The 16986-nt window shown below is 54.6% G+C and overlaps 1 protein-coding gene across 1 annotated transcript; it reads right to left on the minus strand.

Annotated features, from left to right (window-relative positions):
• Positions 1 to 7753: 7753 nt before the first annotated feature.
• Positions 7754 to 12541, minus strand: Cryba4 (crystallin beta A4). Its single transcript, XM_006984110.3, has 4 exons — positions 12423 to 12541; positions 10649 to 10790; positions 9640 to 9782; positions 7754 to 8078 (listed from the first exon to the last, which is right to left on the minus strand). Exons 1-4 carry the CDS (start codon positions 12539 to 12541, stop codon positions 7931 to 7933), a joined length of 552 nt encoding a protein of 183 aa, XP_006984172.3. The 3' UTR covers positions 7754 to 7930.
• Positions 12542 to 16986: the final 4445 nt, after the last annotated feature.

Genomic DNA, 16986 nt, shown 5'->3' on the forward strand with positions numbered 1-16986 from the left:
CTACTCTGGGACTGATTTGAACATGAGATTATAAGTCCTTTTGCTTATGAGTCCATGCATAGAGATGCCCATACAACACATATTCATTCACACATATATGCACACACATCAACATACATTCTCACACATGCACACGCATACATGAATAGGCACACACATGTATATCCACATACACACACACATTGGCACACACACACACTAGCCTGTGAGACTCCTCAGGGAAGACATCTGGCCTGTCCCTCTCTCACTTCACAGCCTGACAAAAGGTCTGCCCTGGTGGAGGCCCTCTGTGTCCTCGTGTGGACAGAACAGCCGAACAGGCGGTGGTCTGGAAAGCCTTTTGGACACATTATACAGCTGTGTAAGCCAACCTGTAAGAGAAGAGTGTGGGCCCGGGCCTGCTCCCACGTGGCCTGAGACAGAGCAGTCCAGGTCTCCAGCACCCCCAGGCTCCGACTGTCTCCGAAAGGCGACCCCTCTCCTATAGAAGGCAACCCAGCCCTCAAGCACCCTGCTCAAGGGTGACAGAATTGCAGACCCTCTCAGGGCACACCTGGCCTATCTGGGTTGATGACAGTGTCTTCCTCCTCTTAGATTGCATGTGCCCGCCCTACACTTGCACACAGGCAGGGCCACTGCGCTCATAGCACCAATACCACAGATGGCCAAGGGAGGGACCCGCACACTCGGGGCCTGCTGAGTTCGATCCCGGGACTGGTACTACAGCTGCTAGAGACACAGCCAGCTGGTGTGGTGGCAGGGATCGGCACCAGGCCCACTTTACAGACCAGGAAACACTGAACAACAGGTCTGAGGCGAGATACAGCCCTGGCAGTCCCCATCCAAGTCCAGTCCAGACCCCACTCCCACCGTCAGCCCAGCAGCCCTAGGGAGGTCCTCTCAGCTCGGCTGCACGCACCCTCCTGCTATCCCACCACAGCCGCTCTGCACACAGTGCATTCTGTGTTTATGAGATGCCCCTGGCTCTCTCTGGACCAGCCAAGCCCGGCCTGTATGCTTGGAGGAGGGAGGCAGGGCTCTGCAGCCAGCGTGCCCCAGGAGGAGGGGGCTGGGCTGGGTCGAGGTTCTAGTCTGGTTTCTGCTGGGCCTGTGAAGCAGAGTGAGGGTGGGAACATCTGGGTGCTTCTAGTAACCTTTGTTCTCTGGCTTGTCCGAGGCATTTGCAGAGAGCCCAGGAGGGGGCTGGGTGAGCAGAAGAGGGACTGAGATGCTCAGTTGTTCAGGCACAGGAGAGGAAAGCCAGTTGTGTAGCGGGTGTGGGTGTGCGGGGTGTGTGTGTGCATGGTGTGTGTGTGTGTGTGTGTGTGTGTGTGTGTGTGTGTGTGTGTGGTGTGTGTGGGTGTGTGTGTGTGCACGGTGTGTATGTGTGCAGGGTGTGAGTGTGAAGGGTGTTGGTGTGCAGGGTGTGTGTGTGCGGGGTGTGTGTGTGTACGGTGTGTGTGTGTGTGTGCAAGGTGTGAGTGTGAAGGGTGTTGGTGTGCAGGGTGTTGGTGTGCAGGGGGTGGGTGTGCAGGGGGTGGGTGTGCAGGGGGTGGGTGTGCAGGGTGTAGGTATGCTCTTTCCTAACCAATGTTGGGCCTTGTCCCACTCTCCCCACAAAGAGGAGAGTTAAGATGGCCTTTAAGATGCTAACAGGCCTGGGCATGGACCAGGGGGGAAGTTCTAATCTAACACACACAGATGTCTGGATTTGATCCCCAGCATCACACACACACACACACACACACACACACACACACACACACATACACACACACACAGAGGGGGTCAGCTTTAGCATAACCAGACAACTGAATACAAAATAGGGGCTGTGGAGACTCAGTTGGGAAGGTGCCTGCCGCACAGCAGCAGGACTGTGTCCGATCTCCCAGTACCCTGGCACCGTGACAGTCGCTGTAATCCCAGCCCTGGGGAAACAGAGACAAATTGATCCTCGGGGCTCACCAGTCACCCAGCCTCATCCAATCAGAGAGCTCCAGGCCAGTGAGAGAGAGAGGCCCTGCCTCAGAGGAGGTTTCCCTGAGGATGACACTATGGACGTGCCCCGCCTACCCAGTGCAGCACACACACACCCTGCACACCCACACCCTGCACACCCACACCCTGCACACCCGCACCCTGCACACCCGCACCCTGCACACACACACACCCTGCACACCCTCACCCTGCACACCCGTACCCTGCACGCCCACCTCCTGCACACTCACACCCTGCACACCCACACCCTGCACACCCACACCCTGCACACCCGCACCCTGCACACTCATACCCTTGCACACACACACCCTGCACACACACACACCCTGCACACACACACCCTGCACACACACACCCTGCACACCCACACCCTGTACTGCATGACTGCCTTTCCTTTGCTGTCCCTGGATCGTCGGACATCTTTCTCAGTCCCTCTTCTGCTCACCCAGCCCCCTCCTGGGCTCTGCAAATGCCTCGGACAAGCCAGAGAGCAAAGGTTACCAGATGTTCCCACCCCTGCACAGGCACCCAACACCCACACCCACGTTATACATACCAGTAATAAAATATTACATATACTATATTACGTAAAATAAGGTAGGGTTGGCCGCACATGTCTGTAACCCCAGCACTTCGGTGGCTGAGGCAGAAAAATCAGCTCACGTCCAGCCTGGGCTACACAGGCAAAAGAAGAAACCAAATAACAAGAATGGAATTTGGAAAAGAGATGCAATTATTCTAGACACCAGTCACTCTGCTCTGAACAGTCGCTGGGAGCCCGCTGGTCGGTGTTGGTTCTGAGCATCCTGGAAGCCAGTGAGAAAAGGGGAATGCAATTTCACACATGTCCACTGTGGCCCGGAACACACCCAGATGCAGAGACTCTGCTATGGCTGCTTTGAAAGCAGGAAGAAGCTCAGGCCCCGACCTCACCCGGAAGCCCCCTCTCCTTGGCATCAACTCTTCCCTCCGGCTGGCCCAGCACCCTCTGCTCCAGCACCCCACACCCACCCCAGGGCAGGAGTCTTCAGCATCGTCAGGGTGGGTGGTTCTTTTTACATTTCACCACTAGGGGTCAGGGCTGCGCAGGCCCTGATCCCCAGCACACAAGAGAGAAACAGATGCCCGGGAGCCTGGGAGTTGCCAGGGCCTCAGTAAAGACGCCAGTACCATGGGGGAGGGGGTGCCAGTGAGGGGGAGGGGGCCTGAATGGGAGCTGGGGTAAGTGGAGGTAGGGTGTGTTGGGGTTCAGCCTGTCATCCAGAAGATCAGCTTGAGCTCGTGTCCAGCCTAAGCTAAAATCTGCCTCCCCTTCCCATCCTGACTCTCTCCTCCCTCTCCCTTCAGACCTGCTCCCCCTCACTGGCTTACAGATAAAAGCACTTGCTACCAAGCCTGATGACCTCAGTTTGAACCCTGAGACCTATGCGTTGGAAGAAGAGAATCAACTTCAAAAGTTGCCCTTCGACCTCCACTTCTTGCATAAACACACACAAATAATAATAATAATACATTTTTAGATGAAATGATCATTTTTAAAAAGTTAGTCCCCAGCCAGGTGGTGGTAGTGCACGCCTTTAATCCCAGCACTCGGGAGGCAGAGCCAGGCAGATCTCTGTGAATTCCTGGCCAGCCTGGTCTACAGAGCGAGATCCAGGACAGGCACAAAAACTATGCAGAGAAACCCTGTCTTGAAAAACCAAAATAAATAAATAAATAAATAAATAAATAAATAAAAGTCCACCTGGCCGGCTCAAGGTGCCCAGCATACTCATGATGGGGAAGGGGTACTTGGAGAGAGTCGGGGGCCCAGGATTTGTGCTGCAGCTTCGCTGGGTCCTCTGTGTGGGTTTGAGCACACCAGTGTGCTTTTGTTGGCCTCAATCTTCCCATCTGTGCAAGGGACAAGAGGACAGGGTGGCAAAGGATTGTGGTCTCTCTGGCTGAGACTGTGAGCTCAGGGCAGAAGGAGAGAGAGAGAGAGAGAGAGAGAGAGAGAGAGAGAGAGAGAGAGAGAGAGAGACAGATTCATTCTACAGTGTGCAAGGCTAGAGCTTCTCCCTAGGGGGCACAGATGTCTGTACCCCGCCTCTGCTGCGCCCCTGATGCCCCCCCTAATGTGTGGACCAAAACAGCCTCTGTTGGCAAGTTCAGGGAAGACTTGGAGCAGAGCCAGGGGTGGGCAGGAAAGGGAGGCACCGCCCACCTGTGGTTTCCCCATCCATTAATCTGGTAATTGTGGGCCCCGGAAGGAGGGTGGGCAGATTCCCCACCCACAGGCTGAGGAGCAGCAACACACGGTTCCTTCTTGGGGAAGACGGTTGACAGCAGCACAGGGGGTGGAGAGGAAGGCTGGCTTCCTCCTCCTCTTCCTCCTCCTCCTCCCCCTCCTCTTCCTCCTCCTCCTCCCCCTCCTCTTCCTCCTCCTCTTCCTCCTCCTCCTCCTCCTCTCCCTCCTCCTCCTGCTCCTCCTCCTCTTCCTCCTCCTCCTCCTATTCCTCCTCCTCCTCCTATTCTTCCTCCTCCCCCTCTTCCTTCTCCTCCTCCCCCTCCCCCTCCTCCTCTTCCTCCTCCTTCTCCTCTTCCTCCTCCTCCTCTTCCTCCTCCACCTTCTCCTGCTCCTCCTCCTCTTCCTCCTCCTTCTCCTCTTTGCCTTCCACTTTCTTATCTTCCTCTTCCTCTCCCCTCCCACTCTTTCTACTGTGCTCAGTTCCCTCTGAGGTTAGACCCTTCCATCTCGGAGGAGGGAAGCTCTTTAAGACTCAGGGTGTTTACAGTGAAACACTCCATCCTGCAGAGAAGGAAGCAACTCAAAACGGCTCCAGGAAGTCCCTGAAACTGAGCAGATTCACTAGGCCCCTCCCTCCCCAAGAGGATACAAGTGATAAAGACAGCTAAGAGTCACTCTGAGAGGCTGAGCTGCCTGGAAGACGCTCAGACCAACTGAGGCACCAGGAAAGGACACTCTTGACCCATTGAGCCGCCTGCAGGCTGTGCACTGTGCTCCAGGTTCCCAGCTTTGTGAGCTGTCACCCGGGCTGGGGTGGGCTTTGGTGATGCAGCTGCCTTGGAGTCATTTCTGCCTGTGACCCCTCACCCATACTCCTGTAAGCAACTCCAATAAAAATGATTGGTTCACCAAGTCTGACTTTAACAGTATCTGAACTTTGGTCTGTTTTTGATTCCCTGTCTGGGGTGTGTGGTCATTTGTTCACAGTTCCTAGGAACAGCGTCAAACAACAGTCTCCTCTTTCTAGAGCTGTCCTCTCACACACACACAGAGACACACTCAAGCTGTCACAGGGGGTTCCTTCCTGGCCCTCTGGTGCCATTGCCGCCTGCTCTCTGGTCTCTACTCCTGGGCACTGGTTCAGCAGTGGGAGGGGCCCCCCAGAGGAGAGCAGGAGGAGAGCACAAAGTCATGGGCTTGTCTTGTTCTCACGGCGTTTTCTTCCTCATTTACCATCCCCTGGACCTCTATACAGTGCCTTCACAGGGAAGGGAACCCAAGGCTTGGCGAGGAAGAACGGCGGCCAGAGGCCACCGGGTCTAATCCAACTCCGGGTGTGACTACTTCCTGGGGAGATGTGAGTAGCGCAGAAGGAGGCCACAAAGGGCAGAGGCACAGAGGCCTTTCACTGTGTCACCCTGGGCCAGTCCTTTGTCCTCTCCGGGCCAGGATTTCACCGGCTTGTGGCTCCTCCCTGCTGAACCCTGCGGTCAGTCCTCTCTCCGCTAAGCAGTGTTTGCGGTGACAGGTGCCCCCTGCCTGCTGGTGGCTTTGGTCCAAAGAGCATCAACACTTTAATTGCCTTTCTTTTAGGATCTTGGGAAATTGACCTCCTGGGAAGATTTGAAGAATAATTTCATGCTTTCTGCTTCCCTCCCAAGATCGCCCTGCTGGGTCAACTGTTTTCTTCTCTGTCACTCCAACACAGCCTCACGTCTGGGACTTTAAAAAAAAAAAATACGGTTGCCAGCCTCTCTCCTGGCTCTGGCTTGAGCTGGCTCTTAACAGACTCCATCAAACATCTGTGACCTCTCTGACCCTCTCTTTCCTTTCCACCAATATTCCCTACCTTGCTCCCGTATGTAAGAGGATGCGCAGTTACTTGTACTAAGCTGTGAGGACTGCTTTCTTAACTCTTAGGGCAAAGCATAAGCCCATCAAACTTACTGTTTATAAGCCTCATTTGATCCCCTTTATCTCCTTATCATGCCCCTGAAATCTTGCACGACCCACAGTGGGCTAAATGATCCTATGGGCTGAGTGTCCTCAGGAAAATTCCTTGGCCTCTCTGAGCCTCCATTCACTGCATAGTCCAGACTAGCCTCAAACTCATAGTAATCCTTTTGCCTCAGTCTCTTGAGTGCTGATCCCAACAGGCATGTACCGCTATTCTTGGCTTATCAAAATTTTTGGGGTAGGAAGATGTAGCATAAATAGACAAAACAGGGCGAGATGGGCCTGGGTGGCAAACCACTTGCCTAGCATGCCTGGGACTTCAGTCCAATCCCGATAACTTACACACAGAAAACAAGCAGAATGTTTTACGACTAAACCCTAGCAAAACCCAAGAGGATGGTGGCCCGAGGGCAACCTGAGCTATGTAATGGCATTCTCAAAAAGGGGGGCACTTGGTGGCTAACTGTTTGCCACCAAAGCGTGAGGACGCAAGTTCAGATCTCCAGAACCTGTGTAAATGCTGCTTGGGTTTGGTAGCCTGTGAGAAGAGAAGGCTGAATCAAGGCAGCAAAGATTAGCTTTGTCTGGGAGCTCTGGGTTTCACCGAGAGACCCTCCCCCGTAGGGAGCTGAGGAAGCCCTGGGTGAGTGTGGATTGTGGACAAGAACAAGTGCCTCAGACCATAGCAGTGTCAAAGCCTTCCCGGGGTCCGGCTCAGAGGGACGGCAAAGAGCCTTCCTCTGATCTGAGTGCGAATGCTGACAGAGTGTGTGTGTAACCATTGACTAAGCTGTGCCCAGAGGACCCAGGTTCAATTACCAGCATGGACATGGAGGCTCACATCTGTCTCTAACTCTGGTCTCAGAGGATCTGATGCCCTCTATGGGCGCTGCACACAGGTGGTGCACAGACCTACATGCCGGCAAAACACCCAGACACATGAAATAAAAAAAAAAAATAAAGCATGAATCAGGAAAAGAGACAATAGGAACCGCGTGGTGGTGGTGGCGGTGGCGGTGGCGGTGGCGGTGGCGGTGGCGGTGGCGGTGGCGGTGGCGGTGGCGGCGCACACCTTTAATCCCGGCACTCAGGAGGCAGAGCCAGGCGGATCACTGTGAGTTCAAGGCCAGCCTGGGCTACAGAGTGAGTTCCAGGACAGCCAAGGGTACACAGAGAAACCCTGTCTTGAAAAACCGAGAGAGAGAGAGAGAGAGAGAGAGAGAGAGAGAGAGAGAGAGAGAGAGAGAATAGGGATAGAGAGGGTTCAGCATCTGAGAGAGCTTGCTGTTCTAGCATGTGGAGCAGATTGCCCACACCCAGCCCCTCACAACCACCTGTAACCCAGCTCCAAGGGATCAGAAGCCTTCTTCTGCATATATGGCATTCACAAACACAGGTGCATGTCACACACACACACACACACACACACACACACACACACACACACACGGGGTGGGGGTGGGGATAAAATAAACCTTAAAACCAGACAAATGACAGAAATTTTATAAAGCTACAAATCGCTTCATCAGGAAGGCAGGTGAAATTGAAAAGCACAAGTGATACTGAGCCTTTTGTTTTTAATTTTATTTCTTTGAGCTTCGTGAGCTGGCGGGGCATGGGCTGGCTGACAGGGGTGCGGGGGTTCCCAGGAGACATAGGGGTAGCCAGAACCAAGAACAGCCACATCTCCGGCCAGTCACTCAGTCGTTCACGGAGGCCCCCCAGTGCGCCTGCGCATGCGCCTACTCACTGCTGGATCCTGCGCACACTCTGCACCTGGAAGGTGTGCGCATGGGAGCCCCACTCCCTAAAGTGCTTGTAGTCACCCGAGTGGTGATCGCTCTCCAGTACGTACTGAAAACCTCGGTAGCCGGGAAACTGGGAACAAACCCACCTGGAAAATGGAAGCGACAGTTACCACACAGGGGCGCTGAGGCCCAAACCAGGTCAGGCAGAGATGCCCCGAAAAGCCCAACCAGCCAGGTGGGCTTCGTGGCCCTGGTTCTCCACACGTGTGTGTAGGAGCTGTCTCCTTCCCCATGAGGACTTCACTGCTGCTGTTCCTCGGGGCAGAAACACCCTTCCAGCCACTCTTCAGGGCCACAGTGTACGGTCTCTCTCAAGACTGTCCATCCACCTGTCTCCACCAGGCCCCAGTTGTCCCTTCATAACGGGGATAAAACTGGATATTATTTTTTAAGATTATTGTATTTATTATGTATACAGTGTTCTGTTTGCATGTATCCTTGCAGGCCAGAAGAGGGCGCCAGATCTCATTACAGATGGTTGTGAGCCACCATGTGGTTGCTGGGATGGGAACTGAACTCAGGTTCTCTGGAAGAATACCCAGTGCTCTTAACCGCTGATCCATCTCTCCAGCCCCAAACTGGATAGTTTTAAGATTACTTTCTGAGCTGTCTGCCTTCCCTAGAGTAAGCCCTGGCGCAGGACGCCTGGAGCTCATCCCTCAGTCTCCCTGCACAGACACTGTGCACCAGAGGAGCCAGTGAACGGCTCATGAGGAAAGAAGGCATGAGGGGATGGACAGGAAGTCCTTCTCTGTCCAGCCCTCCCTCACAGGTGTTCCAAGACATGGACCCCTTGCATTATTCACGACAGGGGTTCTTGACTTGGGTTTCCTGAGCCCCCACCTTCCTCTCTCCAGAACAGAGAAGTGAGCAGAGAACAGTGTCACCCATACTGAGACACATCCTGAATCTGGGTCGTCACCGTCTAAACAAAAGTCCCACTTCACACCTTCATCCTTGCTTGTAGGAGCCAAGTGCCCTGGAGAAGGAGACTTGGGCTCACACACCTGATCTCCCTCCCACCTGATCTCCCTCCCACCTGATCTCCCTCCCACCTGATCTCCCTCCCACCTGATCTCCCTCCTGGCCCCAGTCAAGAGGTGAGAGGGGGGGATAGGGGTAGGGGGGAGACACACGACACTGAAGCCAGAGTCTCAAAAAGCATGTGACCCTATCCAGCCAATCAGAGTATTCCATTCATTTGGACATGGTGATTGGTTCAGAAGGGAGCACATGACCCAAGCTGGACCTCTATGATCTTTCCCTGGAAACTTAGATGGAGTCAGGCATGGTCTCTCACGCTGTGGGGAGAGTATAAAGCTAAAGTTTCCATCTTTGCACCGGGGAAGAGCAGGTTTAAGAACAGAGCTAGGTGGAGCGAGACGGGGAGGAAGGCAGATTCCAGTAGTGTCTGGATCCAGCTGTGCCTGAAGCTGTTCACCGGGACCCACATACATCCTTTGTCCCTAAACCAGCTTGCTTGCCCTGGGTGCCCATCTGTCACTCGCAATCCCGTACATTCCGTCTGATACCCTCTGTGCCTCCATGTTCTCCGGCATGCTGAGCACACAGTCTCCACAGACTGTGCCCCAGCCCTTCCCACATCTCTTTTGTCCTGGCAGCCAGAGCCGCGGGGGGTCCACTTACGCCCCAGATTGAACATGGAAGGAGCCCACTTCCGGGCCGTCCCAGCCCATGGCCTGCAGAGACGGGTAGTCGTCGCTCAGCTCGCCTTTCCTGCCGAGGAAGTTCTCCTGCTCGAAGATGGTCAGCCTCGAGTCACGGTGGTTCTACAGACAACAGAGAGCTGGGTCAGCCCGCCAGGTGCCGGGTGGGACACACAGGAGCCACTGCCCCTCGCTCGGCCTTTGTCTCCCAAGTCAGCTCTGAGAAGGGCAACAGGCAGCGGGAAGCTTTACAAGATGCTTCAGCATCTTGTCTTCCACAAGGACAGAACAAAAACTACAAGGATATCCACCATAACTGTGAAAAATGAAGGAACTGATCCAAATGTCCCATAGCAGGAGCCCGGGCAGGAAGATAGTGTGTTGTGCTATAAAAACCGTGTGAATATCTGGGTTAGACTCCCAATTCTGCCCTTTGCCAGCTGGCTGAGCTCAAGTGCACCACCCAGTGAGTGTTTCTGGGGCTCCACTTTCCCGTAGCTTTAACACGGAGCCAACCATATCTCCCTTCCATCTTTGGGACGGCGTCCATCTCCATCAACAGCCGCAATGCACAATGGAGAGGAGACGCTGGGTTGGGGACAATATGTAAGACCCATCCTCCCAGCCAGCTCTGCCTTCCCTGGCATCCAGCTCTCCCAGGGGCCCTGAACCATGAAAAGAGGGAAATACCAACCCACCGTACCCAAAATTGCTACAGGCCGAGATTTCATGTTGGGGTGTAGCCACAGATGGGTGCTATCACTTTCTGTCAAATTACAGAGACTGGGGGTAACAGAAGAGAGAGACCACCCAGATCACTCTCTTGATGGATGAGAGCTTGAGCTTAGAGATTTGATTCCCAAGTGTCCATGAGCAGGGAGGGCTCTGGTCACGGGGGCAGGTGTGTGTGTGTGTGTGTGTGTGTGTGTGTGTGTGTGTGTGTGTGTGTGTGTGTGTGTGCGCGCGCGTGCACAGGCAGCAGGACTCACCGCGCAGGCCACAGGCCGGAAGGAAGTGAGCCTCTCAGCGGGGTAGGCGGTGTTGCCACTCCAGGCGTCCCAGCCCGGGTATTCGCCCCTCTCCAGCACGTACTGTTGCCCTTGGAAGCCAGCATGCTCAAAGCCCACCCACCTGCAGGCAAACGGGGCAGAAATGGCAAGAAAGAAGAGCTGCCGACCTGAGAGCTGGGTCAGGGCTTGAATGGGGGTGACTGAGCCTCTAAGTGCCTGGGTTGTTACAGCTTTACAACTTGGGAGGGGACGCGATGGTCATTCAGTAAGTGGGAGCCAACGGTGGCACAGCACCCAGGTCACCCTGCCCAAGAGCAGTCATGCCCTAGACCTTGCTAATGCCAAGGGTGAGAAACCCTGCCTAAGCCCAACACAGGAAGTTCTGCCTAGAGCCAGCATCACACTGGCTTCCTGTGTCCAACAGGGAAGGGTCCGCCCTAGGCAGGTGCTCTGAGGTCCTCACACATTCATTGCCACCAAGGTCACATCGTGTAGACAGGGTTCAGCCATGGGCTGACTCCTCATGGTCCTGTCAGAACCTGAGATTGACAGGAGTCAGGAGCTGTCTGCCCTGAGATGTTGCTCATTCTCCCTCCCCAGGTTCTGGGACAGCTTCTCCATGCTCATTTCCCGTGGCAGAAGGGCCTTCCGCATTCCCACCTTGGGCAGAAGCATGGAAGGAGCCCCCTAGCAGTCCCCTTGTGTTGTGTCTCCCTCGGGGACAGAGAACCCTGGAGACTTGTGTGTGCTGTCTGTGTAAGTAATAAGTGCTCGGAGTCTATCCAGGCTCTTTTCCTCCTGTCCAGCCTCACCTGGCAGTTTGCAGGACACCGTCCCTAGATAGGCAGCTGTCCTGGGCCCTGTCTCCCAACCTGAATAGAGCAGAAGCTAAAAGAACAATCGCCAGGCTGGAGAGATGGCTCAGAGGTTAAGAGCACTGGCTGCCCTTCCAGAGGTCCTGAGTTCAATTGCCAGCAACCACGTGGCGACTCACAACCATCTGTAATGAGATCTGGTGCCCTCTTCTGGCCAGCAGGCATACATGCAGACAGAACACTGTATACATAATAAATAAACAAATCTTTAAAAAAAAAACAATCGCCGTGGTGTAAGATGCATACAGACCACCAAGGTAACCTTGGGAGGCACCCACAGAAGTAGCCTTGGCTCTGAGTCATACAGAGAAAGTACCACTCTCCTTTTGGTTTTCTTCCTAATTTTCTGGGATCTTCTACCCAATGGAATAAGCATCAGCCACATACAAACTAATTACATTTGATCTAAAGATTAAATGAAAATTAAAACTCAGCTCTTAAGTCACAGAATATGCATATGAAATTCTTCCTCAATGGTCACATGTGTCCAGTGACCCTCGAGCAGATTCAGTAGATTTATAAATCTTCCCATCCTTGCAGGAAGGGCTGCTGCAGGCTGCCAGTCTCGAGGGCCAAGGGTAAACGATGCTTACTTTCAGTTTATGTCTAAGAGGAACATCTTCAGACCCACCGGGGCTGCCTCAACTAATGGGCAGGGGCCGTGTGATGGTGTCCCTTACAAGTGGGACACGCACAACCTGGATAACGTGATTCAACAACCCTGCACTCTCTTCTGTGCCTGGGAGGGACACATAGGTACAGTTAAAGTCTAGAAAGATATGTCTGGGAACATACGTGGGTTCCAGCATCCTCTCCGGATCCCTTCCAGTCCCTCTGCCCCCACCTCCCCATCCTGACGCAATTTCCTCCAGACTCACGCTCCACTCAGGACTTTCAAAGATCGCACGGTCTCAAAGCCGAGCTCCAGCACACTGGGACACTCAGCTGTGAATTCATGCCGACGGCCCTGGAAGCCTTCTTCATCCCACACCACCATCTGCAGAGGAAAGAAGGGAGATGTGTGGGGATCACGGTCCTGTGAGCAGTGAGGGTCTCACCCTGGTGAAGTCAAACAGAAAGTGCCTCCAGGGCCAGATGGTGAGCAGGGTGGAGAGTGGGCTGTCCTGGACCGCGTAGGCCTAGAGTATGGACGACTTCTATCCACCATCACTCCCCGCGGACATCAAGGGCAATGCAGGCAGGGCTTCCATTTCTCAAGGCCTTCACGGAAGACCTTTGTATGGCTCCTCCACACTATTTGTTTTGAGAGACTATCTCATGAGGCCCAGGCTGGCCTTGAACTCACAAGCTTCTGGTCTCCATTTGCTCAGGCTAGGATTATGGGCACATGCCATCCATCACACCCAGCTTTGAGTTCCTCTTTCTGAAGTCCAGCATGGTCAAAGCAATACAGCAGGAAGCTTGTGTGAGGTGGGCCAATGGTGGGGACCAGAAGACCCAAGTTCAAGCTCAGGCTGTGTGACCCCCTGGTCTGAGACTTGGGTGCATGGCAATTGGTACCCCTCCCCCAGGATAGAGGGGTCAGTAAAGTTCTGTTTGGGGGTTCTTAGCTTGGCTTCCTCCCTCTCCTCCCAGGATGCCTGCTCCCCGGGCCACTCCCTACCCTCCAGTGTCCGGCTGACTTGGTGCACTGCAGGGTCATGTTGGCCCGGTCCTACAGAGAGAAGAACACAGTCACCTTTGACCTGATTCCCGGCCGCATCCCTGACCGAAGCAGGGGCAGAATCCAGATGGGTCTGGGTGTCCCTAAACTGGGGTGACCCTTCTCCCATGCCCCCCTCCTGCAAACGGCATCTCCTCAGCCACATCTAGGTATCATCTCCTCCAGCCCCAGCTCACAGTGGGGTGGCTGTGGCTATTTGGGTGGAATGAGGTGGATGCATCACTACTCCCACACACACACCAACACACACACACACACACACACACACACACACACACACACACACACATGCAATGCTAGCCCAAGGCATAGTGGCTCTCATAGTGGACACACACATAGGCCACAGAACAGTGGCGGGGGGGGGGGGGGATTTTGCATTTAAATAAGTCATAGGCAGCAACAGTCTGGACATTCGGAGACTACCTGGGTTATGGTGGCATTCAGGGTGACCAGTGACATCCCCGAAAGGATGCCACCGGAGAGCTCAGCTCCACTCCTGCCTCCCACCCAGACTTACCAAGAAGGGCCCAGAGCACATGTCAGAACCAGGACCAGACAAGGTCAGGCTCTTATAGGCAGGCAAGGGGCAGGGGCCCCGAGGGACAAACACAGACTCAGCAAGCCAGTGGTCGAAACAAAAGCCAGTCCTGGCCGAGGCCCAGGGTGGACGTGTCAGCAGCTCTGGCTTTCGTGGGGAGGGGACAGTGGCCCGCCCCAGGGACAGCACTGGAGAAGATGAGAGGTAGACAGTCCACCTCCAGCGATTCCGCGGGACTCCTGACTAGGACCAGGGAAACACTAGACCTGGGGTCCAGCATCACCTTGACAGTGTGCGATTCTGTCTGTCTGCATGATAGGACAGACGTAAGCCAGATCTCAGGGCTGCCATGCCTACCCTCCTCCTCCACTCCTCCACACCTACCCTCCTCCACCACTCCACACGCCCCTGCCTCTTCTAGCTGGGTGTCAGGCTCTGGCTTGAGGCCACTCATTTAAAGGGTGGAGGCAATTCTACAGTGGCTTGAAAGGAGGGGCATTCTAAACCCCAGGGGCACGGGGCAAGGCCTTTGGATAGCAAATGCAGAGGAGACAGAGCACAAGTCTTTGGGGGCGGGGGGGGGGGGAGAACGTTGGTCAGGGCCAGGGCGGGTGCGGTCAGCAAGACCTGTGGAACAGTCTGTGGCTGCGCACGCAGAAGCAAGGGGCTGCGGCTTGCAAACATACGTCACGAAGCGCAAAGTGTGGCGGACAAACACCCAAGGCGTGGAACCCCCCGAAACCCTGCCTCTGAGGCAGCCTGAGAAGGACCTGTCACAGGAGCAGGTAGCGAGGCAGGAACCACTTGTGGTAAAACTCGCCCCCGCGGCTGAGTGAGATGACCTGGATAAAGAGCGAGTCTCCTGATGGCCAGGAAACAGCAACACCTCTTCCTTCCTGCAAGAGCAAAAGAGCTGTCTGTCAGCCATGCGGGACTTGGCGAAGGGTGGATGGGATGCGGCCTCCACAGGCAACAGCCTGGTCTGCATCCCACACCTGTGAGCTGAGTACCTTTGAGCAGGTTCCTAATGCCTCTGAGCCTCAATTATGTCGTGGGTTAAATTGGAAATAAAAAGACAAAGTGGGTCAGGCGGTAGTGGCGCACGCCCTTAATCCCAGCATTCGGGAGGCAGAAGCAGGTGGATCTCTGTGAGTTCGAAGCCAGCCTGGTCTACAGAGTGAGTTCCAGGACAGCCAAGGCTACACAGAGAAACCCTGTCTCAAAACACAAAAGCAAGCAAACAAACAAACAAAAAGACAAAGTGGGGGCTGATGGCTGACGAGATGTCTCAAAGGGGTACCTACCACCAAGCCTGATGACCTGACTTCAGTGCTCAGGCCCCCGTGATGGACGGAAGGAACTGATTCCTTCAAGTTGTCCTCTGACCTCCATGTGAGCATGCAACAACACACACACACACACACACACACACACACACACACACACACACGTATTTTTAAGACTTTAATGTTAATAGTTAGCCTGAAAGCGCAGGATACGGGAGCTGTCTGGGTCTGGGCCACTTTCGCCATCCTTGTTAACAGAAGAAGTGCTTATCATTATGAATGACGGTTCCCCCGAAGCGGGAACTGAGAGCGTCTAAGAGTCTGGACTCAGGAGGTTAGAAGGAGCCGAGTCCACAGCCCTGTGTGGTGATGCACACCTGTAATCTCAGCACTTGGGATGTGGAGGCAGGAAAGCCAGCCTCAGCTACATAGAGAGCTTGGAGTCAGCCTGGGCTACATGAGACCCTGTCTACAATGATGATGATGATGATGATGTATACAGTACTCTGTCTGCATGTGTCCCTGCAGGCCAGAAGAGGGCACCAGATCTCATTGTTGATGTTTATGAGCCACCATGTGGTTGCTGGGAATTGAACTCAGGACCCCTGGGAGGACAGCCAGTGCTCTTAACCTCTGAGCCATCTCTCCAGCCCCAAGACCCTGTCTTAAAATAAAATAAAAAGAAATAAAGAATAACGTGAGTGCCCGTTCCACATGGCAGATGGGAAAGAGGGCTGGAAGGGGACAAAGGAGCCACCAACTTGTCTGTAAACGGTTCATCTGAAGGCAGACTGGCAAGAGTCACAAAGTGCTCAGAGAAGAGCTACCCAGCAAGGGAGGCTGCTCCCATCTCCCAGAACCGTTGGCAAGCTGCCCATGGCCAGGATGGTAGGGGGACAAAACTACCCCAGATGCCTGCCCTTGAAACCCAGACCTGTGGGTGGCCCCCACCACAAGCATCTTGGCCTGACTCCCAGAGGCTGCCCCATCCTGTGATTCCCAGCTTGCCCTTCAAGGACTTGGCCCAGGATGAAAGGCAGAGAGGAGGGAGGCAGGGAGAAGGGCTCATGGGGAGAAAGGGAGGGCCAGCGCTGGCTCTAGGCCAGAGTGACCACAAGACAGAGGTAGGCTCCATGGGGGTCCTGGACGTCCCAAGGGAAAAGGGTTTCTCAGAAGACGGATGCACCCCGCTGGGGGTAAAGACATGCCACAGTCGTCCACTTTGAGTTCACACTGTGGGCAAGGTTGAAACCTGTTCTGTGTGGGTTTCAGTTTCTCTGTTGAGGGCAATGGTGGACCATCTGCCTTACACCTGTTGGGGTTCACTGGTCTACCAGGCTGCATGGCTACCCTGCTTTCTCCTTTGACTGGGGCTCCCTCGGTCTCTCTCTTCTACCGTCCCCCCCACCTCCCTTTCTGTCTGTCCCTCTCCACCCTTCAGTCTGTGTCCTCACCTTGGATGTCCATCACCCTGTCTCTCCACCCTCTTCAGTGAACACTGGAACACACACACACACACACACACACACACACACACACACACACACACACATTTTATCCTGACACTGTCGGGAGCCTGTGAGGGCCCAGGACGTGCATTAAGCGCCGGACCTTTGCCCAGCCAGGTGCAGTGAGATATGAGATTGCTCAGAGACTCCATGTTCCTGACCCTGGGCAGCACCCCTGAGGCCAGTCCCTGGGGGTTGACGGGCAGTTAGGTTGAAGGACCCAGGCCTTGAATATCAAATTCTAGAGTCTGAGACCCAGCCCCACCCACCACCACACTAGAAACGGGATATCAGGCAGACCTCAGTCAGGGCCAAGGTCAGATGGCCTGAGACAGAGCATGCAGGCCAAAGTCTGCCTGCCTCCCCTGGCCAGTACCGGCCTCTGTACCCAACCTTCCACATCTGAGAAGTGGGTACAGTGAGGGC

This window comes from Peromyscus maniculatus, chromosome 23 (assembly GCF_049852395.1).
Source record: "Peromyscus maniculatus bairdii isolate BWxNUB_F1_BW_parent chromosome 23, HU_Pman_BW_mat_3.1, whole genome shotgun sequence".
NCBI lineage: Eukaryota > Metazoa > Chordata > Mammalia > Rodentia > Cricetidae > Peromyscus > Peromyscus maniculatus.